This window comes from Manacus candei, unplaced genomic scaffold (genome assembly GCF_025592945.1).
Source record: "Manacus candei isolate 608988 ecotype Guabito, Panama unplaced genomic scaffold, ASM2559294v1 h1tg000014l, whole genome shotgun sequence".
Lineage (NCBI taxonomy): Eukaryota > Metazoa > Chordata > Aves > Passeriformes > Pipridae > Manacus > Manacus candei.
Window position 1 is genome coordinate 30084937 of NW_026138062.1, and position 26639 is coordinate 30111575.

At 43.4% G+C, this 26639-nt stretch overlaps 1 protein-coding gene across 3 annotated transcripts in view; it reads left to right on the top strand.

Moving 5' to 3' along the window:
• The first annotated feature begins 213 nt into the window (after positions 1-213).
• The window catches only part of SMAD9 (SMAD family member 9), a 44865-nt gene continuing 18439 nt past the window's right edge, over positions 214-26639 (top strand). Inside the window, exons 1-5 of one of the 3 annotated variants that reach the window (XM_051778895.1) lie at positions 214-545; positions 14161-14787; positions 20441-20698; positions 23740-23877; positions 25710-25931. In XM_051778895.1, coding sequence (XP_051634855.1) covers positions 14376-14787; positions 20441-20698; positions 23740-23877; positions 25710-25931 — 1030 coding nt within the window. In that variant the 5' untranslated portion in view covers positions 214-545; positions 14161-14375. Of the gene's footprint in view, positions 546-13486; positions 13601-14160; positions 14788-20440; positions 20699-23739; positions 23878-25709; positions 25932-26639 lie in introns of those variants that run through there. The other 2 variants (XM_051778897.1, XM_051778896.1) reach the window with 2 other exon arrangements.

Consider the following 26639-nt stretch of genomic DNA (forward strand, 5'->3'; position numbering starts at 1 on the left):
GTGAAGGGCGGGTTCCGCGCCAGGGGGGCGTATGGTTGTGCCTTGCGGTGAACTCTGTCAGAGGGGTGTCCGTGTGCCCGTGCGCCAGAGGGGCAGAACTCGGCGTCTGCGGACGGGTGAGCCGGGGAGGGGGCGGCGTGCGGTGGGTGCGTGTGCCGGGAGGTGCGCGGTGTGCGAGCGTGTGTGTGAGTGTGTAACTGTGTGTGCGTGAGTGTGTAACTGTGTGAGCGTGTGCGAGCGTGCAAACGTGTGAAAGTGCGCGTGTGTGGATGTGCCTGGGTGGGTGTGTGCGGTTGTGAGTTGTGTGCGGGGGCGGCGCGGCCGGGGGGGCGCAGGGGCGGGCCGGCGGCCGCGGCGCTGCTGGCCGCGGTCCAGCCCGGCGCACTAATACAGCCTGGCGGCTCCCGCCTGACTGACGCCGGCCGGGGCTGCTGCTGCTGCTGCCGCTGCCGCTGCCGCTGCGCCCTGGCTCCGCCGCCGCCGCGCAGCTGCAGCCCCGCTCCCGCCTGCGGCGCGCCGAGACCCCAGCCCGTGCCCGCTGGCAGGTAAGAGCCGGGGCTCCCGCCCGCGTCCCGGGAAGGGCGGAGGGGGTGGCGGGGGGGACGGAGGACAGTCCCGCCGCCGTCGCCGCCCCAAACTTCGCGCCGGGGCTGCCCCGCGCCGTGTCCCCCCGGCTGGCGGCCCCGGCCCCGCTGGGCTGGGGCGCTGTGCGGGCGGGGGCTGGGGCCGCGGAGCAGCGAGATGAGACAGACCGACGCCAGGGCGGCGAGCGAAAGGAGGAGCGCGGGGAAAAACATTTTTATGGATGGCTAAACGCTGACAAGTCTTCCCGCTGTCAGGGTTTCTTTCCTCCTCGTTTAAGTAGGAGAGGGAATAAAAGAAAAGAAACAACAGAGCCCCACATGACACGTTTGGAAATACTTTTCCTTTTAGAGGTTATATTCTGTTCAAGAAATCCCACTCCTGGACACGCTCCCAGGCAAAACGGAGCAGAATTACTGGGATTTGGGGTTTTTATTCCAGCTACGAACGGTGACTCTGATTGTTTTGTTGTTGTGTTCTTTGGGGTTTTTTGGCTCTTAAGTTCAAACGTTATTGTTTGGCTCTTAAGTTCAAACCCAACATTTCCAAAAACAATAGCCCTCGATATGGCAAATTATAAATCATTGTAATTTTATCTCTATGCCCAGGCAGCTCTAAGTGGAGGGAATTCGGAGTTTGGCTCATTTGGAACAATTCGGATATTGTGTGGTAACTTTGATTTTTATGGGTAAATTTATTTGATGGTAGCCAGGTCTGTTTTTAAAAGAGGCATTAGTGGGAATGAAAATAAATCACACATGGACGTGCGTGCACACACACACACACACACACATGCGCGTGCACTGTTAATTAATTGCATTTTATAAACTAGTGAAAAAAAATTTCAGCCTCAAACGATCAACTATTCAGTGAATGAATTCTCCCTTGGCAGAAGTGAGAAATGATGTGCACCGCTCGGGAATGTATTCAAGTTGGTAGTGGTTTGGGAAGGACACTGCAGATAATGCAACTTTCAGTACTCTCTATCTCTGAGGTGTGAGAGTGTGCCTCTCTTTACGTGCAAATATTTGTGTAGTAGGACTAATCCTCTCGTCTTCGGGAGTATAAGCTGAAGAAAACGCTGCAAAATTCTTCCCCTCAGCAATGGAAGGACAAATGTCATCACTCAAACAAACCTCATCCGTTTTAATCCAGCCAGACAACTCCTTTCTTTCAGATTTGATAAGTACCAGTGTCTGGCTGGTTCATCTTTGCTTCCTGTTAGATTTTAAAGCAGAGGCTGGGGAGGTTTGTGATTTGTTTGTTGGTTTTTTAAATATTGAGTTAATTTGACTTAGTAGCTAAAATAAACATGCCCAAAAATACATTTAAAGTCAGTTGTATCAAGGATATCATGTATTTACTGAGTTTGGCACTGGTTCCCATTCCTGCCTGTTGTTTGTAATGGAATTAGAAAGTTTTTTTTCTTGACTTGGTTAACTTTTACGTAAGCTGATAAACGGTAATTCTGCAAAAATGACTAGAGTAAGGGTCAAGTCTATTTTGTCATAAATCCTTATATATGATATACACAAATTGGAAGATTTACCAATTTATGTATCACATCCATATCAAGATTTGTAAATTGATATGAGGTGGAGATAATATGAATATGAAACGAATATGCACAAAGCTGTCAACTGCACAACTTTGTGAAGAAGTTGAGTATTAGTATTTTATTAACACACTTGCCCAAGACTAAGAGTCGTGCACACATGTGCCAGATATCTGCAGAAGGTGGGGATGTGTGTAGAGCAACTGGGTAGCAACTTGGGTTTGAAAGCTACTCTCACAGAAACTTGTAGTATAGTGTCCCACCTTGCCTTCAGTGGGTACAAGAGGAGACCCAGCTCACTAAAACAGGAGTGTAGAAGTCTCATTATAATGTATCACATAACATCTGGACAGTTAATCCTCCTTTCTCTCCTTTTATTCTTTTACAGACTTTCTGCATCTCACATGTGAATCCTTAGTTATCTGCTGTTATCAATCTGGGAGTTAGTGTGTCATGTAATCTTCTCTCCTGAATGCTAAAGTGCTGTAATTTTGATGACCAGGCTAATCTGTCGCTATAAAGTTTTATTTTTCCATTGTTAAATTCAAAGGACAATGACTACTAATTACGAGTGACCTCTAACCAGAACACTAGCTAGAGTTTATCACCGGTGCTGATACTGACTAACAGTAATTCCAGCATCAGCAGTACTAGGCACCCCTTTGAAAGAAACTTTAAAGAATAAAGGGAACCAGAAGACAAATATATATATGCTCTAGGAAATTTGTCTGCTGCAAAAAATACAGTGAAAGTGTACAGATATTCCATTTGCTGTACAATATACCCTTTGCAAATAATAATTACAGGGAAGGAAAAAAAACAACCCATCATAAATATTTTAACTGAAAACAACACAGCAAAAACATACATAGGAAAGGTTGTTCTCTTAGACTGCCAGATTTCCTGCTACAGGCATGTATAAAGAATCATTAGTGTTATTGTACATGAATACCAAAAGATAGCAATAACAATGACAATTTGAAATAATCATTGCAGCCCTATTACTGTCTTCAAGAACACTGGTTGTAAGGAAGCATTAGACTCTGAATAGAGTACAATAAAATTAATTTTAAAAAAATATCCCAAATTATTTCCCGTCTTATATTTTGTCTGTAATGTTTGAATGGTTAATACTGTGGGAATTTTACAGACAGACAGGTGACTTAAAGAGTCTTGGGTCCTGTGTGTTTATTAGCGCAGCTAAAAACCTTGCTGTGCTTTTGCAGATGAGTGGATCTAATAGATTGCGGGATCAGAGCCCAGACTGAGATCCTGACTAATACATGTTCGCATTTAAATCAAAGCAGGTGAAACATTATCTGCCCAAATGTTGTGCAGATGCGTGTGATTTTTAGACAGATTGTTCTACAGGACCACTTGCAGGTTTCTTCAGGAACTGTTGCAACATCTTAGACAGATGGCAGGTTGAGCAGTTCACTTTGAAGTTAGGCTCCTCTGGACAAGGGCACATCAAGGACGCGGTGGAGGTGGACATAGAGCAGAGATTTCCCGGTTTATGCAGTCACTCCTACATAAAAAAAAAAACACAAGAAAAAAAAAAAAGAAGAAAATCTGACGATTTCTGTTTTTCTGAGACAGCATTAAGATTGAGGTGTGTTTCTGATTGGGCGGAGCAATGCCTTATCTTTCCCACATCCTTCTCTAGAACTTGTTTCCTTTACACTCTTTTTCCTTGTCAGTAGCAACGCCATCCTCCCTTCTGCCAAACTTAGCATCATCTTTGCCTTTTCTGTTTCTCATAGGTCTTGATACTTCCAGATACCTCTTGATGCTTTTTCTTCATGTTGCTTCTTACGTTCCTCCTTCCTTTTGTTCGCAGGTGCCAAAGCATTAGTCCCACACTATGGCAGCCTTCCAGCTTGATACTGCAACCTCCAGTTTCCCAACAAGCTCTTTTCTCCCACCTACATTCTGCTCCCAGTTAGCATGACCCATGCCAAAATCCTGCATCTTTTGCTTTTCTTTCTGAAACATCCCCTTTTCTGGAGTATCTGTACGCCTGGTCTTTTTATAGGCTTTGAAAATGTTCCCTGCATCCAGAGTTCCCTAGAACTATTGGCCTCAAACTCACTGTCTGTCCATTAAAAGAGAGAAATACAGAGGAAAGAAAATTAACAGACGCCCGGGTCATTAGAGTTTGTTCTGCATCAGGCTTCCTTTCACCCTTGTTACCTGGCTACAGTAGGAGGCAGATTGGCCATTTCTTGATAACGGTGGTTCTGTGTTTGTTCGGTCTGGTGGTGTGCTTGGTCAGGCAGCCATGCTGTGCAGAACAGCAGGCAGGAGCTGGCAATGGAGAGACTCTTTCCAGAAGGCGACATCTGCAAACAGCAAAACTCCGCGTAATGAAGACTTCTTTATAACATGAATAACCCTGATGATGAGGTCAATACATTTCAACAATACTTAATCTTTTTTTGTGTGTTTTCTTGCTGTGCCTTTCCTTAACAAAAATCCTTTTTTTTTTTTTTTAAACATTCCTGTGGAGCGTTCCTCATTCAGGAGAGTTCATAGTGCTTTACAAAGCCATCCCTGTCAGGGTGCCTGTAAGACAGATGCAGAAATCAAGGCACCTGAGGGGAAGCCATTCACCCAGAGGCCTGTGGCAGGAGGTGATCCCACACGCTACCCAGTAGACGCAGAACTGACTGGAGGCACAAGCAGTTCATGTGGCTTTTCAAGACTCTCTTATGGTTACTTGCTGGTCTTGTCTATCCAAACCTACTTGTCTCTGTCAAATTACTCTGCTACCAATGTGCAGTTTCTTACCCTGCAGCATATATGAGGTATCTAATTTATCTCTCTCATCAGCAGATCTTGAATTACTTCATACAGGGCATGAGGCCTTCACAGAGACATCTAGAGCAGAGAAGCCAAAATTCATTCCTGTGGGAGGCTTCAGTTTGTGACTCCCATGCCTGCCCTGCTGCATGTCCTATAGGACCACCTCAGGCTTCTTGGTGGTGGCCTCCTTGGGACCCTTGGGCTGTAGGGGCTGCATGGGGCAGAACTGAGTGCTAGGAGGGGAGAAGCAGCCCTGGAGAAAGGGGGTATTCCTTGCAGTCCTGAGATGGATTTACAGAAGAGTGATGTTTTCTTTTAAAGACTCAGGGCCCAATTTGTGCCTTTTGCTCAGTGTTTTCCGAAGCTGGTAGTTAACATGACATGTCATCTTACATGCTGAAGAGAATCCAGCCCTGGTTTTACACTCCCAGGCTCAAATATAGGTATATGAAGACTGTTTAATCTCATAAGTGTTCTGGTTTAGAGAATCTGAGCACCCACATCTTCAGCTGAAGTCAGTGGGAATAGCCAGCCATCTCCTCCTTTGCCCCCACAGAAGGGAACTAGATAGGCAAGTTCTTGCTCCTTTTGTTCTTAGTTCTGTCGTTGTGAAATAACTTCCATAGAAAGTCCAAGCATGTCCACATATTTTTCATAGAAAATGCCTCAGTGCTGTTGCTTGGGAGCATTGGTCCCTCATCCAAGGCAATCCTTGCCACTGAATCAGATCTTTATGTGGATAAAGCACACTAATATTAGTGCGTACCTGTCTTCCACACTCTTTATTTGTTGCAGTTCTCCAAGATGTAAACCCTGTGGATGCTCCACCCTTCCTCCCCCCCCCCCCCCCCAGGGCTTCACAAGCCACTGAGAGCTCAATTAGCACAGATTACTGCGGATGTTCATGCAGGAGAACCTATATGTCAATCTTATTGCATTAGCAATTTCCCACAGTGATGTACAATGAAAACCTTTTAGGAAAAACAGATTTGAATGTGATATGGTTTGAACACAATGAAATGCTAATGCAATTCCATGGAAAACTGCTAACATGATGTATATGGAAAGTCTTTTGTGTGTGAAACCTATCCCCCTGTATGGAGTTAGCCAGGCTGTCTCACCTGCAAAGCCGGGTGACCAGCAGTACTGTTGCTCCCTCTCCAGGCCTGCGCCAGTCAGAGGGGAAGCACTTCTGGAAGTTCTTCCTTTTGAGTATTTTATTGATGATCTATATGATCTGATGATCTGTAGTTCACTTGCCTAACTGTGTAATGCTAAATGGCCAGCAAAAGATGTCTGCTGTGTTAATACCATAACTAAGTAACACTTCAGGCAGACCTCCCTGATGTGTGTCTTTCTGGGACCTTGGGTGTTACGCACGGGAGTGTCTTTGCCAGGCTACAACCAGGAGCTTGCCTCAGGGTGCCCCGTAAGTGTGGGGTGCTGGAGACAACAGACTCCACAGCTAATGCCCAGTGCCATAGGTTATTTCTGACTTTGTGGCATTAGATTCCTGGCACAATTAGGCAGCAGATCTCAGAAACACGAGATGTAGTCCTTGCATGGATTGAACCTGGCGCCAGGTTTCATTGCTGGGATCAGACCTTGCAGGTCTGCCAGTGGGAGCCAGCCTCCCAGTTTTGTGTATTCTCTCAGGAAATGAAGGTATTTGACATGGTGCTCACTCAGCTGGCCCTCAGGTCTCCTGTAAGTAGGTGGATGTGCTACGTTGCAACATGAGGAGAGTGTTTGCTTTACCCTTCTTCCCTGTGTGTACCATAAATTCACAACCAGAGCTCCAAAATATATTCAACAACTTAAAACACTAAACTTCCAGAATCGGTTTCCATCAGACTGGAGTGCCACATCCTTGGTGAAGTAATTGTTCTTTAGATGTATCCTTGTTCACAACGTTCTTAACATCTAACTCTAAGGAAATCCTTTTCCTAAAATGGGTATTTGGGAATGACTCCAAGAATGCCAGTGATTGATAATGAGGGTTACAGCATCTGATTAGTGTGGATATAAACTTCAGGCCAGCACTGAAGGTGAAATTCTTTTCAAGTCGCCTGCTTCCTTTGTGAAGTGTTTGTTCTGGAGGCACTTGGCTGCATGTTTTGTATTAGAGACGAGTCAGCTTTTATTTTAAAAGCAGGAATTCTATTTTTTGGGCATTTCTAACCTTTCCATTTTTAGAAACACCAATGGGCTTTGCTACAGTTTCTCTGGGAATGGTGGGTATGTGGAGAATGTAGGACTGACTGGCTACAAAATGGGGATAACCAGAGCCATGAGAAGACATTTTGGCTTCCCAGAGCAGGTTGATGTGCCTCCCCATCACCCCACTGCCTCGTGCCTTCTCCCACAAATACGCACTCAGAGCTCCTCCATGGCATATGTGCTCCTTAACCTTCAGTTCTGCTGGTGGAAAGCAGCAGGGAGAGGGGCTCTTCCTCAGAGCTGCTGGTCTGAGGCTGAGCAAGGTAGCCACAGGAAGGGGTGAGACAGGGGCTGGGTGAATGAGTCTTCCTTCTGCCTGCAGGGAGCAGGGTGTGAGGCAGAGAAGAGGATGTGTCCCTGTGCAATTGGATCTTAGAAACTTCAGTGTGGCCCAGCCAGGGAACACAGTGCAGTTCACTCCTTATAAACATCACAGTCACTGGTTTCCTTTAAGAATTAATATCAAGGAAGGAAGTGCAGTCAAAGAGAGATCATAGTGATAAAGTGGTCTGGTTTAATGTTTTTGCACAGACATTGGTTGTGGTAATTTTGTGGGGTACCTTTAAATATTGTGGGAGATTTTTGAAGGCAAAAATCAGTGATAACATCCAGTCCTCTGGTTTGGGTTTACCCTCAGCAGCTGGATGCAAGTAGCCCAGGGGCCGAAGCCAGCATAGCCACGTTAGCCTAGTGCTGCACCTGAAGAGAGGGGCTCTTTTGCTTGGTCATAGTAGGGGATGTAGGGTCATAAGGGCTCATCTCAAGGGGTTTTCCAGTCTCTTCTTCCTCCCCAAGGTCAACACAGTTGTTCTTGAAGCAAGCTGTGTAATATGCACTCACAGACTTCCAGCAGCAGCTATCCTAACATGTATCTATTCTATTCATATGCTCTCCCTGTTTCTCAAGTGGACATGAAAGACAGATTGCCCCTATCCTGCCTGCAACAGCCTTTTGCACATGGGTGAACTGTTACCATGTCCATGCCCTTCTGCTCTCCCCATCTTATGCCACACCAATGAAGCTTTGTTGAAACATCAGTAAATGTGCTCACCCAGAGTAGTCCCACTGTGGGAGTTGGTACATCCCTTCTTCCTAGTCAGGCATCATGGGCATACCAAAAGTGACCTTGGTGCTTAATTTTCTTTCGTGACAGAATTTATGCATCTTAAACATTTCCACAAGTGTTTGGCCTATGGAAGTGCCTGCAGCTGTGCTAAGGTGTGCGGCTTATATACCTGAATCTTTCCCTCTTTATATCAAAGGAGAATGTGTTATTCCTGTCAAGAGAAGCTAAATGATGCGGAGCAGATGAGGTAATATTTGAGTAATTGCACTCAAAATTCAAAGTTCAGAGAAATGATTTGGATGTCACAGATTTTTAGGCACTAGCATCAAATTTTGTCCTTGCTTTATTTGGAGGGCAGTGAGTTCTGGTGAAAGCTTCACAGGGTAGATGAGTGGTTGGAGAGGCATGAGGTGCTGTGGGATTTTCTATTTGATATTGATGCCTGCATGTAAAGTTCATTGTAGAAGGGTTTTCCGAACAAACTTGAAAAGACTCAAGAAAATGAGTTTGACAAGTTTGCATTATTCATTTAAGTTTATAGGAATAAACAACAAGATGTTGCCAGGGCTGTGTGAAACATGGATATATTTAAATCCCGAGCACTCTACCTCATATCATTGCAGCTGTTTCCAGTTGAAGCAGATCACGGTCAAATCAAGAAGAAATTTAGTTTCTTAATTAAAAAAAACCCAAACAACCCAACCTCCTTTATGTCCCATGTAATTAAAATGCTGGCTATCAGGTCTGTGGTTGTCAGTAAGAAGAAGAAGGTGACATTGTAATGAATAATTCATTCACTGTATTTTCTTGGGTGTGAAAGACAGTGGTTTCAGATAGGTTCATAACAGCACCCTTGCCTGGCAGGTCCCAAGCACAGCAAGAAGCCTCGGGGAATCCCAAATGATGTTGTGGGTGCCACGAGTGGAACATGAGTCTTCAAATGATTTACATGTGTCAAGAGTAACATGTGGCCACCGTTCCCAAGCCATGAGCTGGTTACTCATGACTGTGCAGCTCAGGTGTGTGCTTCCACACTGCTCTTCCAGAGTGAGTGCACGTGTGAAACTCTCCTGCCTAACTCTGAGCTACTGTGCTTGCAAAAAAACCAAAAAGGGTTGTGCATGAGGCCCAAAGCAAGATTGGTGAGGTTCCTCGCTCATTTGAGGCCCAAGTATTTGTACGCACTTCTGTTAGTTTATTTATTTATTTATTTATTTATTTTAAAGCCCTTTCCCCTTCTGATGTGTGGAACATCCCCATAAGCGAATGGCAGTGCTGATGAAACCCAGGAGGTTCTTTGCCAGCCCTGAGTGTGTGCTGGCTGCTGCCATCTGGCCACATTTGAAAACATATCAAGACTCAGCTTTAAGAAAACTTGCATGCTTCTCTCTTTCATAGTAGGTAGAAGTAACTGAATCAGTGCTAGGTAAAAATAACTAACCAAGAGCATGTTCACAGCATTCCTCTTTACTGATTGACTGAAATTATTTTCTCCCTTCCAATTCTGTTGTGATTTAGTCGCCGAGTGGCAGACTCCAGCTATAATTGTCGCACTACTCCATTTTCCAGCCGCATTCATCTCCAAGAACTGCACAGCTTATGTCTAGACAACCCTCTGAGGAATCTCCTTCTGTGGCCTTACATAGCTTTTGCAGTGACACCAAGACTGATGTCAGCCATTTTCGAGACAGATAGCCCTGCCTCTGCCTCTCATGGCGCAGTTAGCCCAGACAAGCGCTTCCAGTGGAGGCAGCACGTTGACTCTTTATTCCAAAGCATACACAATCTGCATGCACGTGTGCTTACACACACATGCACAGATATGCTTTTGAGGGAGACTGGACCCTTTGCTTTTTATACAGTTGTATTTTAAGTCTGGTTTTGTTAGCATCCATGCAGTTTTCCTTTTTGACTTCTGCGGAAAACTTAGGGTGAAATGTAACAAAGACTGGTACAATTTCCCTGCTGTGCCTATGGTAGGGAAATTCCCCCAGCCTGAGGGAATGATATGAAGCTGTGTCTGGGGAGGTGTAGATTAAACATTAGGAAAAACCTGCCTTATACTGTTCCTTGACTTGAGGCTTACTTCCATGCAATGGCTGTCTCAACCTCCCAAACAGGGTGGCTCTGTGCAGGCTTATCAGGAGTGACCCCTGTTCCCTGCTAACTCTTGAACTACACACAAGAGTGATTTGGAGGTGTGCTACTGTAACAGACCAAAGCTATTCCAGATGCTGTGGTAATAACATGCTATAGGTAATAAAGTTCCAGTTTCCCACCACTATTGTGCCATAGCTAAGGTAGGCACCCTGTGCTTAGGGGGAATGGAGCCAGTGAACTGAGCTAGTGCATTTCCAGTCCCACCTTCTCCTGCAGGCCCTTCAGAAGCGAAAGGTCCATGCTCACATACCATATGTCTTCTGCCTCTTCCCTAAATCAAGCTTCAGACCTTAGACTAAACTCGGTGATGGAATAAAGATCTATGGCATGGAAGACTGACTATGTTTAGTGTTGGCCAGTCACTTAGCTGACAGACAGATAAAGCCTTCCTTATAGTCCCAGAGGAGAGGGAATCATGTTAGGAATGTACCCTGAATGATGCCTGACTCATACTCAGGGTAGCACATCATGCTGTCACTGAGGGAGATAGAGGTGATCAGACCAGAACTACCATCATGGTATGGCTTTACACACGTGGTGGGGATATGGATCAAAACTGTAACGCTTCCCTCCCCACTGCCACTCTAAATTGTTGAACATCAAGAAGCACACTGGATCATCGGCACAGAAAATACATCAAGCATGGTTTTGAAACATTTCAGTGTTGGAAGTTTCCAGTTGGGTAGGCACGTTGCCTGTTACCAAAGGCACGGAGCTGAAGCAACTGCTTTAGTTCTAAAAGACTGTTAAAATTAAATTGTGAATTTACATCCCTGTCATTGCAGCCCTGGAGCAGAGTGGCTGCCTAGGTATTTCATAATGGAGAATCTAAGTGTAGCAACACAGGACTTAGTCTGCTGAATAGTATACAGTATTATGTAATTTAATAACATTAAACTAGGATGTTCAGATAATATTATTTGAAATCTGTTTATTTAATACCATTTATATTTTATGTGTCAGTTGAATTTGGGGAGAAAAAGATTTTAGAAGAAACTGGGGGGGAGCGCAGTAGGAAATTGTGCAAGTACTTATCTGAGACTACATCACATGGTCTGCAAAGCATGGCTTTTGCTTTCATACACATAGTCTTGGCTACTCTCCCACTAGCAACAATAGCACTCAGACTCATACTGATGTCACTGTTGAGTTATTTAATTTGACTGTACGAGATTAATGTGTTTATTTAAAACCTTAGTCAAAATGGAAAAGAAAATCTTGGGACAATACTTTTACGTGAACATGTATGTTTTCATATCTATGATTGTAATGTTGCATTAACTTATCAGAAGCAGTTGTTTACACATGCCAATGCCCAAGAGACCCCCTCAGATAAGAAGTGTGAGCCATTTTCCCTCTCAGCCTGGAGCAGAGATTTTACTGCTGCTGGTCCAGTGGGCTTTCATCCTAGGCTTTCCTTGCTTCCTGTTGCTGCTTTCAGGGCTTATCCACAGCGATCCCAGCATTGATTCATTTTCTATGTGAGGATGGGGTTTGGTGCTGCCAAGCAGTGACGGCAGTGTGGTGGTGGATCCTCCAGAGATTCTCACTGGGGCAGTGAGGTACAGACACCTCCACTGCACAGGATGTCGAGATGCGGCTGGTGCTGTAGCCTCTGTAGGCTGAGCCTGCTCCTGCAAAGGCTGGAGCCTGCCTGCCTAAATTTTATCCACATTATGTTTTACAAGCATCTTGAGGGGTTTTTTCCTGTGATAAATCATTCTGAATTTACTTCATTCTCACATGTACCCTCTAAGTGTTTGAAATAGACTTTGGTTTTTACTAAGAAGCATTATTAAGTGTCCAGTTAAATACTCCAGGTCATTGGATTTTTACTAATACAGAACAGGGAAAAAATCTGGAATATGAAGTTTCTCTTGGTGTGAAGGGACAAGTTTGGGCAGTTCTGTGGAATCAATTGGTCATTGACTGATGAATGGCATGAGCGAGGGAGTTTCTGCTGTGCTCTGTCAGGAACCTCTCTTGATAGTTGAGGACAAATGGACATACACATAGATTGATAAGGTAGAAATTGCGTAAGGCACAGCTCAATACTGTGGCAGGTGCCTGAAGCAAGGTGGGCCTGCTCTGCCTTTCAGTTTTGTAGTCCTTCTGTGCATACTTTCATGCAGCCTTCTGTTCACTGGTTCTTGGAATATTAATCTCTTGGGGAATAGCAACTACTGGTGGGGTTTGTGGTATGCCAGGGTGTTCCTTTTATGCTGCTTCCGTCTTCCTAGTGCAGTGGAAGGCATTTGGGCAGTTGAGCCCCCGCCGTCACCATTGCCACTGTTGTGGAAGAAGGGGAAAAGCTTGTTATGCGTCCGTGTACCTGCATTTCTTAGAGTGCTTGGTGTCTTAAAGGGTAATGCAGTGGGGCAGAGGGGTGGGCATGGGAACAGAAGAGCTGGTAGAAAAAACAGCTCCAGGCGATCCTTGGTCCTCAGATTGTCTAAGAGGCTCTGATGCCCTGGGCTGTGTGTGCTTACTCTGCAGCATGCTCCAGAGCTGTATGGTGCCGAAGGTATCAGACTATGCCAAATCTTCAGGATTGGCCTCCTGTATCAATGTGTTGTACCTGTGCCTGCACATGGTGTCCCCAGGTGCCCTTTGAACTCTTACAAGAACTGCATGTTTAAGGAAATTGCAGAATAATATGGTTTGTGAAGCTCTGCTGCTCCCCGAACTGGGCGACATGTGTCTCCTCAGTGGCTGCATATGAGTAGTGCTGAGGACTATGAGCAGGCCTTTACTGGATGGGGGGAAAGGTCCACAAGAGTGGACCAGGGCAGTCATGGAGCTGCTTTTGGAGAAGCATCCATTTAGAACCTGTTCCCATCTCCTGTTTTAAGTGCCCTCTTTCTATATAGTTCAGACCTTTGGACTACCTATGCACAGGGGGTCCATGAAGTTTATTTAAAGCAGTAAATAGCTTGACATACGAGGACATCTTTCCTCAGGGTTCCAGTCAGTGGAAATATGTCATTTACAGCTAAAATTAGACTGTCTCCAGCTACATGAAGGAAAAAAAGTAAAAACTCTCAAGAACTAAACTCCTTCTGTTGGACTTTGTCAGATGTAGCAACTCCTAGCAAAACTAACTGAGGATCCACAAACTGTGTCCAAAAGTATGTGATTTGGATCCAGAAAGCTGTGAATTGTTGAAGAGAGAGAAACAGACTGTCTAGACAAAAAAGGTTTTTCTCTTCCATGTGAGAAAATATAAATAAGCTTAGAGAATACTAATAAATCTTTCAAAGGCCCTAAATGAAACCTGAGAGTAGTCATTTTAAATTAGTTTTGCAGTTAATATTGTACAGCTCTTGACAGTACACTGTGAGACTGGAGTGGCAGAGAGGGGTTTGAAATCAGTACAATATTCTACTCATTGCTTCCATAAAATTTGATATTACAGATTTAGTTTCATAGAAGATGCTTTGAGCTGAACCCACAGATACTAGCATATAAAAAAGAGCTACATTTTGTTTTCTAGTAAATATAACCCTAGTCGTGCAACAATTTGCCTGGTGCATTGAACTCTAAACAGAGTTGAAGTGGCTGGATGCTTAACAATTTCCATCATCCAACTCTAAAAGGAGTGGGGAGAGTAATGGGGAGGAGAAGCTTGGACCCAAAATAAACATCAAAACCAAACAGAAAACCATTGCAAATTAACTACACATTTTGAATAATTTCTCTTTCAAAATATTTTATTGAAGGAACAATGAAAATAGTGTGTGAAGCCTAACTATGTATTGTGTTGCTGTTCCAGGCTTCATCAGCAGTTTCTTGATGTTTGGAAAGTTCTGAGACCCACCCTGTCGGACCACTTGTAACCAGTGCCTAAGACTACAGGAACATATGTGTGGAAGAACCTTTCCTTGAAGGAAGTGTCCCTTGCTATACTGTGGAAACTCCGTGCAAGCCTTGCCAGGCAGGAGAGTAATTTGTGCTTCCATTGGCGCTTGTTTGTAATCTCTGCTTCTTATGCACTCCAGCACCCCTATCAGTTCCTTGTTCTCCTTCACCAGCCCTGCAGTGAAGAGGCTGCTGGGCTGGAAACAAGGAGATGAAGAAGAAAAGTGGGCAGAAAAAGCTGTTGATTCCTTAGTGAAGAAGTTAAAGAAGAAAAAGGGTGCCATGGAAGAACTGGAAAGGGCTCTGAGCTGCCCGGGTCAGCCCAGTAAATGTGTCACTATCCCACGTTCCTTGGATGGGCGGCTGCAGGTGTCTCACCGCAAGGGGCTTCCCCACGTCATATATTGCAGAGTGTGGCGCTGGCCTGATTTACAATCTCACCATGAGTTGAAACCACTGGAATGTTGTGAATTCCCATTTGGCTCAAAACAAAAAGAAGTGTGCATTAACCCCTACCATTACCGGCGGGTGGAAACCCCAGGTAATTATGTCATCTGCCAATGATTCACATCTCTCTATTAGCTCTTGCTCTAGCAGGTCTAGTCTTGGTGCATCCTACGAGTTGTGCTCTGAAATGTGAAAAGGCAGGCTCCATCTAATGGAAGGATCTTGGGTCTTACCCTGCCCTGTGGCATCATAGCTCTGGCAGCCAGGAGTAAGGAGGGAGTAAGGAACCCGTTGCCCCGTGGGGTCTGCATCCCATCAGACCACCAAGGGTGCCCGGATCTTGTCCAGGGTGCTGAAAGCAGCTTCCTCTCCATGGATATGGGTGCAGAATCCTTCCCTCGTGAACTGGTGTCCATTTGCATTAAGTCTAGGCACCAGCCCAGACTTGCCACCCTGGCAAGATTTACGTCTCATTGTCTCAAAATCAACAATTGACTCATTAACCCACAGGAAACACTAGCTCTCCCTTTAAAGATAAGAGTTGCAGTAAGATCGCATATTTTGCAGTGGATATGAAACCAGATCAGTTGATTCTTCCTAAAATGCCTGGTGGCCTGCCTTAAATGGAATTTACTTACCTAAAGGGAGAGTTTATGTGAAATAAATCCCCCAAGTTCTCATAAAACTTTGAAATTTTCCCTGATGATCCTCTTTAGACTGGACTTGGCCAGCACTAAAACACTGAAGGGTCATTTAATTGGGCTTTATGTCAATGAAACAACTGTTAAAAAATCATGGTGTTCAGTGTTGACTTCTATAGAGACGCTAGAAAGCAGGGCTGACAGAGGTCTCAAGCAGTCATCCTGTTTTCCTCTGCCCAGACCACCAAACCAAAACAAATGACAGGGTACATTCCTGATGGATCTTTTTCTAATGAGCTCTAAAAATCCCATGTGATATAGGCTCTACAATCTTCCCAGGCAAGTGAATCTATTGCTTTGCTCTTCTTACAGTTCAAAATGATTTCTAATGTCTAACCTAGCTCTCCCTTGCTGCCAAAAATCACACTAATTTAATTTACTAATGGATATGGTTGGTAAGTGTATTATTCTGTGATTACTCTTTGTCTGGCATGAACTTTACTCTGAGGTGACATTAGGATCAGATAAGTGAACTGTGGGATGCTTCTTTTCACATAGATGAAATAAGGGAAAGACATTTGTTAACATTTGTTAAACAACGGGGACCGCTTCCTCCTCTGATAGTCCTTCCACTGCAGCAGAACTGTTGCTGTGAAGTTGTATCTGAACTGCTGTAAACATTGTCACAGCTTTTAAATTTTACAGCTACACTGAGTGCTGCTTGCTGTCAACAGTTCTCAGTGGAAAAAGCTGATTGCCTGCCTTGCTAAATAAACTCTTCAGTAATCTACAAGAAGATGCTCATAAAGTATCCCATTTTGTGTATCTTTCTGTTTGAAGGCTGCAGTCTTAAGTGTCTTTTCATTTCTTCTGGTGTAACTCCTGTGTAGTTAACAGAGTCTCCTCTGCAGTAGCTGACAGCATTGCACAGTGCTGTTTTCAACCCTAGTCTTGTCATCTGTTCAGTGTCAGCTAACAAACACTGGTACTGGAATAGTACAGCAGCTGCTAAATGGCAGCCAAATGTTTTATAATCTACATGCCAGTATTATTTTCATTTTAATGTCCATCCTTCTGCGGACCACTTTGCATCACTGCAGTCTTTCTTACTGAGTCAGCCACTCTATGACCAGACCTGTTGACTTTTATCCAGAATGAATGAGTTGTGTCAAAGATGGGAGGGCCTCACCCTTTCTTCAGTGGCCTGGCAGATCCCTAGACCGCTCTTACTAGAGAGCGGCTTTAGGCTCTGGTTGAAGATTCAGCGGTTTCATTGCTTCTGCTATGTCGTCAGGCTGCCCAGCCACATTTTAAGTTATGCTGACCAATACTGCACAGACTATGCATAGCTTTTGTTGCTGCTACCAGTGTCCCCAGCAGATTTCTTATCAGGTCTGCCGAGTATCAGGTGCCAGTTAGAAAAAAGCAGCAAATATTTCCTCTATTTGTGCAACATCCCACTGCAGAGAGGGGTTAGGCCACCTAGTCTGAAGGAGATAGGTATGGTGGTTATGCTCTACTTCCCCCTTCATTGTTTTCTTCAAACAGCTCGTCAGAAATCTGAATTGTTTGTTGTCAGAAGAAGCCTCAGTTTCAGAAAAATCTCGAAGCTGCCTAAACATGTACCCTGTTATTTTTATGAGATCATTCATGTGTAGATATTGCAAATTTGAGGGTGCACCATTGCTCTAGACAGCAGGAGACTAAATGAATTTTTCACTTAGATTAACTGACTGCTTTCATCAAGCCGGAGTAGGACTAAGATGTGATAGCCTCCCAGGTGGAAGACTGCCCAGTTATCTCACTGTTGATCATGTGTTTGGTGTTTGGAAATAGTTGTGGGCACAGGGAATAGGTGGATCTCACCAGAGGGTAGATCTCCAAAGGTAGTAAACTCTGCGGAGATGGACTGATGTGTGAGAAATCGAAGTGTGGATGTTGTACCTGGAACTAAACTGAGACAGGTAGTTTGCTTGTGAGCCTCTGAAGTCAGAGGCTCTGGGCACAGCCAGGTTTCCAGCAAGAACTGCTGAAGCTAAAGGGAAGAGGAGAAAGCCCTGTGCACGAAAGGCAGTAGCAGGACTTGAGACATGACCGTATATGTCTTCAGTTAAACAAAGATCATCATATCATCAACACTTGAGCACGCATAGAAGGAAGGATCCACCTCTGGCTCTTGGTAGACAATAGCAGGTAGAAGAAAAGGACCCCCATTGAGTGAAGAAAGTGCAGGTAATTTATGAGGGCAGACAAGTCCAAATACACTCAGTTACTTAGTTTTGAGCCTCTGATCACACTTCCTTCAGAGTGGTTGAGCCCTGGAGAGTGGCATGTTACCAAAAGAACAAGGAGAACAAGGCCCTCAGGGGTACTCTTAGCCACAAACAAGAAAATTTCTGAATTCCTCACCACCACAGAGGCTTTAGCCCTCTAGGCAGTCACAGAACAGTCAGTGGAAAGATTAAGTGAGGTGGCAAAGACTGTACAGTAGAGCAGAAATTAAGAGTACCCAGGTCAGAGCTGGGAAGAAGTTCAAGGCTTGAAAATTCTTCTAGCATGCTGACTCACTCAAGGCAAATCAAAGGCTTTCCCTGGCAAGCATTATTCACACATCCGAATTCTCAGCTTTCATTTAGAGGAGTTGAGTTCTCAAAGGGCTGAAGAAAGCATGTGGTACCCACAGTGAGGTACCAGCCTCTCAGTGCTGCATGACATTGCTGTAGCATAGCTATGCCTTGCTCAGCACCTCTGCTGGGTGCAAAGGGATCACCAGCTCCCCATTTTCTAAGGCTGCTGGTCAGAGCTGGCTGAGCAGCAGCAGACCTGCCAAGCATCATACCAGTTTCATGGAACAGCAGAGGAAAACTCCAGAAGCAGCAAGAGCTCACAGCCTGGGGCTGCTCACAAGAGCATGGGATCGGAGCAATCCAGCTCACCAAAAACACATCTGCAGTGGTTGTACTGGTCTTGTCCCAATGTATAGCAGATGAACTTAGCAGTAAAAGAGTCTATTTCTCTCCACTAGCTATGAAGAGATCCATGTGAAGATGTGAATACTTGTATTGCCTGTATGAGTCCTACCTGAAGAGTCTAAGAAATCCATAAAACTAAAAATGCAGTAAAGAAGCAGAAACACCTTTCTCTACCAAAGGACTTAAGAAAGTGGTGGCAGAATTTTTACACCACAGATAGGGGCATATCAGATCCAGAAGGAAAGAAAGTAGTCTCCCAAGCAGAATCCTTGTCCTGGCCAAAAGCTAATTAGAAATGCATTGTGCCAGAGAAGGGTCTATGTCCAATCTCTTAATAGGTATCCCAGTGCCTGTGTTTCCAGGCAGATAAGAAGACTTCTGCAGTGAACTCCCTGACATCAGTCCAATCTTTTGTATGGTTTTAGGGCTCAGTTCTTCATCTTATGGGTGACTGACAAATTCCCAAATGGTATATGCTAGTGGGTAGGCAGATGCGTGGTTTAATCCTGCCCCAGCTGCAGCATAGTGCTACATCAAGCAAGAAGCTGTAAACCTGTCCTTGTTACCAGGCACTAGTAAATGCCCCAGCTCTCTGAGCTGTTGATGTGCATTTCAAGGGGAGTGTTCCTGCAGCCTCTTCTCATGCACATGTTTTGCATTATCTATATATTACTTGCTTTATAGCAATTATTCCATGCTTTCATTAAGCTGGATAAATGAGAGTTTGCTATAATTAAAAGGTGTTAGCTAACCTGCCTAAAAAGGATTTGCCTTACCTAAGCAGAGCTTTTGGGCCCAAGCAGTATGTTAAAACATGTTCAAACCATATATTCCCAACAACATTTAAGACCAAGGGTGCCCATTGCTCTTTGTTTCTATAAACTATTAAGAGTAGACTGAAAGATTACATGCTGCTGGGTTTTAAGCCAGAGGAACTCTGCACACTAGGTCAATCAATACAAGCCTGCTGAATTGTCCCTGCTGTTGGGACAATTCATGCTTGTCACAATAGCTCAAATTGCCTCCTTATCTCTTCTGGTGGCTTTTAGATCTGCAGGACAGCTTAAGGCTACATGAATTGCCCACTATAGGTGCTGTTCTCCCCCCAGGGACTATGGGGGACCCAATTAAAGCCTCAAGTTGAAATCTCATATGTAGTCCTACTTGGCAAGCTCCTTTGTGTTCCAGCCTAGGGACTTCATCTTTATAGGTAACTCACTAGTCAGGATTTTTAAAGTGTTTTGACTCCAATTCTGCTCTTCCTCTTCATGTCACAATCCAGAGTAATTCGGATCCGTTTTGGATTTCTCAAAGGAGCAATGGTGTTAACAGCACTGACAGTATGAGATGTAAGTGAAGAGAGTTTGTGAAGAGAGGTGCTCTCTTCTACTAGACCAATTTTTACATTGGTTAATTTGGATTTCAGTTTTCTGACCTGCATTTTTCGTGTCTTAAATACCAACCATTAACATATGCCTTTTTATGCTAGATCTTTTCTAACTATATTGCAAGAGCTAAATTGATATTGCTGCAATATTTTAATTGCCATTTATATTTCCTTTTAAAAATCCCACTGTCTGGCTGGAGCATTTTCAAGTACCTGAGAACATTTTAAATCTGGTGTCTAGCTTCGGGTCTGTACTTCTTTTTGCCCATCTGTGACTCAATGGTAGTAAAATATGTTGTGTATTGCAGAGTACTATTAGTTGTTACTAAACGTGGCTGTGAATTTGGCACATCCTGGTGATAATATTTAGCAAAATCCTGACATAGTCAGTCTTTGAAGAAGGAAAGAATAAATAATTTTGGGATGGAGAGATGTGCCACTTGCATTTCTGTAAGAGGACTGTGTGCTCATGCTATACCTGTGAATTTTTTGGTACTTTGCTGAAGTCAGGATTCCATGTTTTGCATAAGGAACTGCTGTAACTGGCTGCAAATCTGCAGAAAAAAAAGTCCCAAGAATCAGCTTTTGATTCTGGATTTTGAACAAGTTTGTTGCCTTTCAATGGCTTATCTATAGATAGCAGTATTTGAGCAGCATGGAATATGCCTCTTTTTAACTTACAAAGAGATATACTTTCAAGAATGCAGTTTTAACCATTTTATTTCTTGTTGTTATTTTTATTTGCAGTCCTGCCTCCTGTACTCGTTCCAAGACACAGTGAGTTTAACCCTCACCTCAGCCTCCTTGCCAAGTTTCGAAACACTTCTCTGCACAGTGAGCCACTGATGCCGCACAATGCCACCTATCCTGATTCTTTCCAGCATCCTCCATGCACCCCTTTTCCATCATCACCCAGCCACATGTTTTCCCAGTCACCTAACAGCATCAGCTATCCCAACTCACCAGAAAGCTCTTCTGGACCAGGAAGTCCCTATCAGCTCACAGGTAATAATGAGCTTTTAGACATTCTGACTGAGGCAGTCGAGGTTCTTACCAGAGCCTGGAGTCAGGTGACAATTCTGTATGCCTCCCTTAGGCTGTAGCTACAGATTGAACTGTTGGACAGAGTGGACTTGGAATGTGATTTCTTGTTACTGCTTCTTGTGTATTTGACTCCCAGTCCTTCTGAGGGATGCTCAGAAGGGGGACTAAGGGACTAAGAATTGTAGTCATTCCACTCCTAGAAGTGCCTGGGTGAGATTTCATGATTACTGTGAGGAGGAAGTTGAGGAGAGAAGCAAGTGTGCCAGGCTACCTTCTATCTAAAGCTGTCCATCCAAGCTTCCAATACAATTCACGGAAAAGAGCACTTGCAAGACCCAAGTAAGGGACCTAAGATGGTCAGAGTAGGAACCTTTAGAAGCTCCATCAAGAGAGAGGATAAAATGGGGAAATTGGTGTGCAGAAATATTTTTAAATGTGTGGTGATCCCACTGACAGTATAAATTAAGGTGTTTACCAATCTGGCCTAACTTGTGGAAGCCACTAGGCACATTCCTATGACTTTGGAACATGTTCCACAGTTCTGAAGTTGGGAGGGTTATGTCACTCAGATTGTTTGTGTTGTAAACTCCTTACTTAGTACTGCTCTAATTACCTGAAAATTTAACTATGCATTTGCTGTTAATGCAACACAGCTAAGAGATAGTTTTAATATCAAAACATGTTTCAGATTCACTTCTACTCTTTAACTTTCAAATAGTTTCATTATTCTCAGCTTTTTCCACAAAGATGAATTCAGATCAGAAATTTGTAGCTTAAAATTTTAGTATCTCAACTGCAAAGTGTTTAAATGCATGTCCTTAATGACATGCCTATTTTCTCTTTAAGTGCAAGAAGTTTATTTTTACAAGGTATTTGTAGTATTTGAACTTCCTTTTAAGCTGGATACTTTCAATACAGTGTGATGATTTTCCTTCTCTCTCCATTCATTGAATATGTCTTCATTAATTTCTTCTCTAGATCTATATTTCAGATTAAGTCATATTTAGCAACACTGAAACATTTCATTGAGTAGTAAGACTTGTTTGTCTTCTCCTATATTTTTTCTTTCACCTCTGTGTAACCAAGCTGGATTCAGTGGAGCTGGTCCTGACAGGTAAATCAGGCCCATTCCAGCTATGTAATGACTCTGACTCGTGCATTTAACTGAACTTGGGACCTTGCAAAGCTACTTAAAAATGGAAGTGGCTCAACCTGAGCTTCAGTATATCACAGCACATGGCATGCTGATAAGCATAATTTGCCTATGTAACAATCAAGGATGGAAGGGTATCTAAAGCAAAGTGGAGTTACATCAAGAACCTTGAGCAGGATTGCTGTGACCAAATATAGATGTCAGCTATGCTAATTTCTGCATCTCATGCAATTCTCTATACTCTCTTTCTAATCAGTGGAGGAAAACAGGGACTCCTACAACAGGATTCATTGCATCTTTTTGTATATGTTCAAAGTACCTGAGATACACTGTCTCTGTGGGTGCCTATGTTTCTCTTGTGGATATAAGGAGAGCTTATGGTGACTAGCTTAGGCATAGACATCAAAAATAGCCATATAACCACATGATTGTGTGATTATATTCCTTTCTGTGACTTGTTTTCTCTTCCACTATTTCTTGGTTTTGTTTTACCATTCTAGCTTGTTGTATTTTATGTGGGAGGCTTATGTCACCTATATGTTAGAAATATCATGTGGTGTATGAAATTCCTAAATCCTGAACAGTGCTTAAGTAAAATTACATTCCTGTTCAGTACTTACTTGGAAGATTCAATGGTTGTCTTATGAGACAGTTCACAGTCATCCACTTCCAGATGAAGTTGCTCTGTTTTGAGGGCCAGCCAACAGACCCCAGACACAACAGGGAATTTCAAACTGGAACCAAATTAAACAGTGCTTAAAGAGATCCATAGTCCTACAAGCTTGTATATGGCTATAATTAGCACATAAGCTCACAGGGTTTCTGTTCAAATGAACAAAGCTACATGCTTTGAGTGCTTATGCAGTCAATGTTGACATTTTTTAATTTGAAAATTAAGACCTTTTTTCTTTGGCTTTTTGAAGCCTTCTGTCTTTCTTGAGAATCGCTGCTATAGAGTAACCTATTTTCTAGCTCATGTTGCTGGAAATGGAACAAATCAGGAGCTGGGCAGGTTGCGAGTTGATACTTTTTCTCCTAATGTTTTCAACACATCCATTGCTCCTTGACGGGAGACTGAACAAACCAGGAGAGGACAGACTTCCCTTGTAGGACAGAGGTAAAAAAAATAAATCTGGAAGGAGATTTGCCAAGTCTGATTTTAGAGTGTAAATGCTTTCCATAGGCTTTTTTTTATAGACTGTGAAGAGAGCTTTCTCCCAGAGGATCATTTAAAGTTAGCTTCTGCTCTTAAATCATCTCCTTAAGTTTTAAATTCATGAGAGAAGTCTGGAACTGAAGGATCAAACTTCATTACTTTTGTAGGGTAACAGCTGGTGTTAAGAGAGAACTTGGCACGGGTCTAGGCCTGAGGCACTGTTGTGACTGTCCCTCTCTCAAGTGCTGCATGTCCAACATGACAGCCCTTCCTTCCCATCTTCTCTGAACACACAATGGTCTTAATCTAGAGACTGAAGGGAGGTCAGGTTCAGATTTGTGCTGTTTCCAGCCTTCTCTAGCTAAACAATGCCAGAGAGGTATAATATTCACCAGGAAAAGCCAAGAAGGAATTTACCAACATACTGATTTAGGCTTCTTTCTTTCTTTTTTTCTCTTTCTTTCTTTCTTTATTTCTTGCTTTCTTTTTCTTGCTTTCTTTCTTTCTTTCTTTGCTTTCTTGCTTTCTTTCTTTGCTTTCCTTCCCTCCCTCCCTGTCTCTCTCTCTCTCTGTCTGTCTCTCTCTCTCCCTCCATCTCCCTTCCCTTCCATCCCCTTCCCTTCCCTCCCTCCTTCCACTCCCTCACTCCTTCCATTCCCTCCCTTCCCTTCCCTCTCTCTTTCTTTCTTCCAGTGGAAACTCCACCTCCGCCCTACCACACAAGAGAACCTGCAGGAATGCACAATGGACGGTCAATGGATGCAATAGCTGAAAGTCAACTAGTGCTGTCTTTGCCCAATGGAGGTAAATCTGCCGATGGAGAACCTGAAAGTAAATAACCATTTGTACTATTTTTTACATAAAAGCTGTTAAGAAAAAGAATTGTCATTTGAACAAAAGGGTTCAGTGATGTGTAATAATAGGTTTCAGGCAGTTTTGCAGTAAGGCTCTGTGCTAGACCCACCCATTACCTAGCAGAATAGGTTGATGTAAGAATACCATGTATTATGTGCAAAGTTACAGAGTTTAGACTCTGTATTTTGTATTTTTATTTGTATTTTTGTACTTTAACTACTTTATGTAGTCAACTACTTTACTACTATTACTTTACTTTTGTACTTTAACTACTTTATCTAGTTTATTTGTATCCATGTACTATTACATTTAAAAGTTGTTAATGAAAGCAAGCACTGTTATCTACATCATAAAGATAAATATATCAAATCTAGCATGGTGGGGCAGTATAACACACAAAAGCATTATCAATATCAGAACTCTTTTTTTTACCACCTTCAGCTCTGGGTTTCAAGTACTTTAAAGTCTTGTGGTAGGAACCTTTCTGCTGCCATCTTTGTATAAATGTTACATTACTGGCTGGCTAGAAAAGAAAAGGACATGTTCTAGTTAAGTACAAAGAGATTTTTACAGAAGACCAACCTCTGTCCTCTTATGAGAATGCTTTAGTGGGAGAGGGTATGGATGGTCAGAGAAGAAGGGTCTGGGATCCTCCTTGCACCCCTCAAAGCAACTTGGTGTCATCTTCATCATGGTCCCTGCTACCTTTGCACCAGTACTGGCAACTAATGTCTCCACTATTCAAAGCCCATTGCTGGAGAGTACCAAGGGCAAATGGGAGTTCCTCTGCTGGGTTTTACTTTGGCTTCCTGCTACTGCAAAGGAAAAATCACCATTGTTCTTTTAGTCCATCATATTGTATTTTTAAATAAATGTGGTTTATAGAATGAGGACTGAACACTGTGCACACACATGCACATTAAAAAATTACTGCCAGTTCTTCTGAAAAAATGAGAAGGCTGTATGTAGCATGGAACTGGAGCAGAAGGAAGATGAGTGGGATGGTGCTAATTACACAGAATGACCAGATGATAATAAGTTATCAGACACCAATACTTTAAAATAAATTGTCAAGCTACTTTAATCTCTTTATCATAGTTTACCACCCTGATCACTATCCTACTGAATATTAGTTAGGAGTTTATTAGAGGTTACGCACAGAGGCTCTGGGGGCAGGCAGGCTTACATGCCTGTGGTGAGCAGGCAGGATAAGGTTTCCTTCTAATTTCTGTAGGAAAAATGAGGCTCAGAGATTCTGTTACATTTTTCAGTCTGTCTCTGACTTAGAAAACCTGGGCATGGGTAGATCCAAAAGAAATGACCTTGCTGACATTTCTGCTTACGATCCCACATGGAAGCAGAAAACCTGAAAGCATCTAAAAATTGAGAATGGGGGATGGGAGGTGGGGGTAGTGATTTATTACTTCTGAACTACAGAGTCTGGTATTAGGCTGAAGGCTTGCCTTAGTTTTGACTTGCTTTGAGCCCATCTGTCATCCCTAGCTCCTGCCGGTGTGTAGAGCAGATGTATCCCTTACTATTTCCAGTGTATTATTTGGGCCCCAGTTCAGCAAGGAATGTCAATGTGTTAGAGTTAAGCTGGTGCATCAAACTTTTGCATGTTTGGGACTTGAATAAAAAAAGTTAAGAAGCAAGGGAAGCTGCTGTTGGGATAAAGCATGACATAAGTGACTGTTTAGATGGAGAGATGGGGGGCTGAGAATGGGAGGGAGGAAAGAAAACAGAGAAGGATTGTTTAAAAAATATTACTGAGACCTGAGCAGCTGACTAAGTTTTATTTCCTACAGACTTTCGGCCTGTTTGTTATGAAGAACCCCAACACTGGTGCTCAGTTGCCTACTATGAACTCAACAACCGTGTAGGGGAGACTTTCCAGGCTTCCTCTCGAAGCATCCTTATAGATGGTTTTACAGATCCCTCAAATAACAAAAACAGGTTCTGCCTGGGTCTGCTGTCAAATGTAAACCGCAACTCTACTATAGAAAACACCAGGAGACACATAGGAAAAGGTAAGAGGAAATCCCTTCTCCTCAGGAATATTCAGAACTCAGAAGATCCACATATTGCATTAACAAACCTATCTGATTTGTTAAATGCGCTTGTCTTAAAATAAAAGCTCTGAGATTATTCTGAAATAGAAGAAAAGCAGCTGATTCTTTTCTGACTGGATAACAATCAGCAGAGTAACTCCTTACAAAAGCTGTTTACTTGGCCAGTGAAGAGAAAAATGTTGTTTATAGTTATGTGTTCTGATTTAGCAGTATGTATTTTCATTTTATTTATTAGAGCTTCTGGCAACTGGGAATATTGCCATTGAAATGCCACTACAAGGATAATTGCTGGTGCCTGAGGGCTGATTCTCCTCCCACCAAATAACAAAGGGAAATGGATGAAACACTTAGTAGTTGAGTTACTTAGCTGAAGAACTCTTACCAGAGTTGTCTTTGTAGCTCCCCCTGCCTCGCTGCCACCACCAGTCTGATTCCCTGCTTTGCCAACTTTTCACCAGTAAAACTAAGGCTTCCATTCTCCCACCAGTGGTTCTCTTTGTATGCTCCACTTCTGGTGTACAGCGTGCAGAATCATATGCTGCTGGTGAGAGGCCACACCTGGACATGCGTGACCACACACAATCTGCCCCAGCTCACTGGGGCTGTGTAGGGCTTGATTTTCTCGCAGAATTTACTGTTGTTTGTGATGGTGAGTCAGAAGCCCTG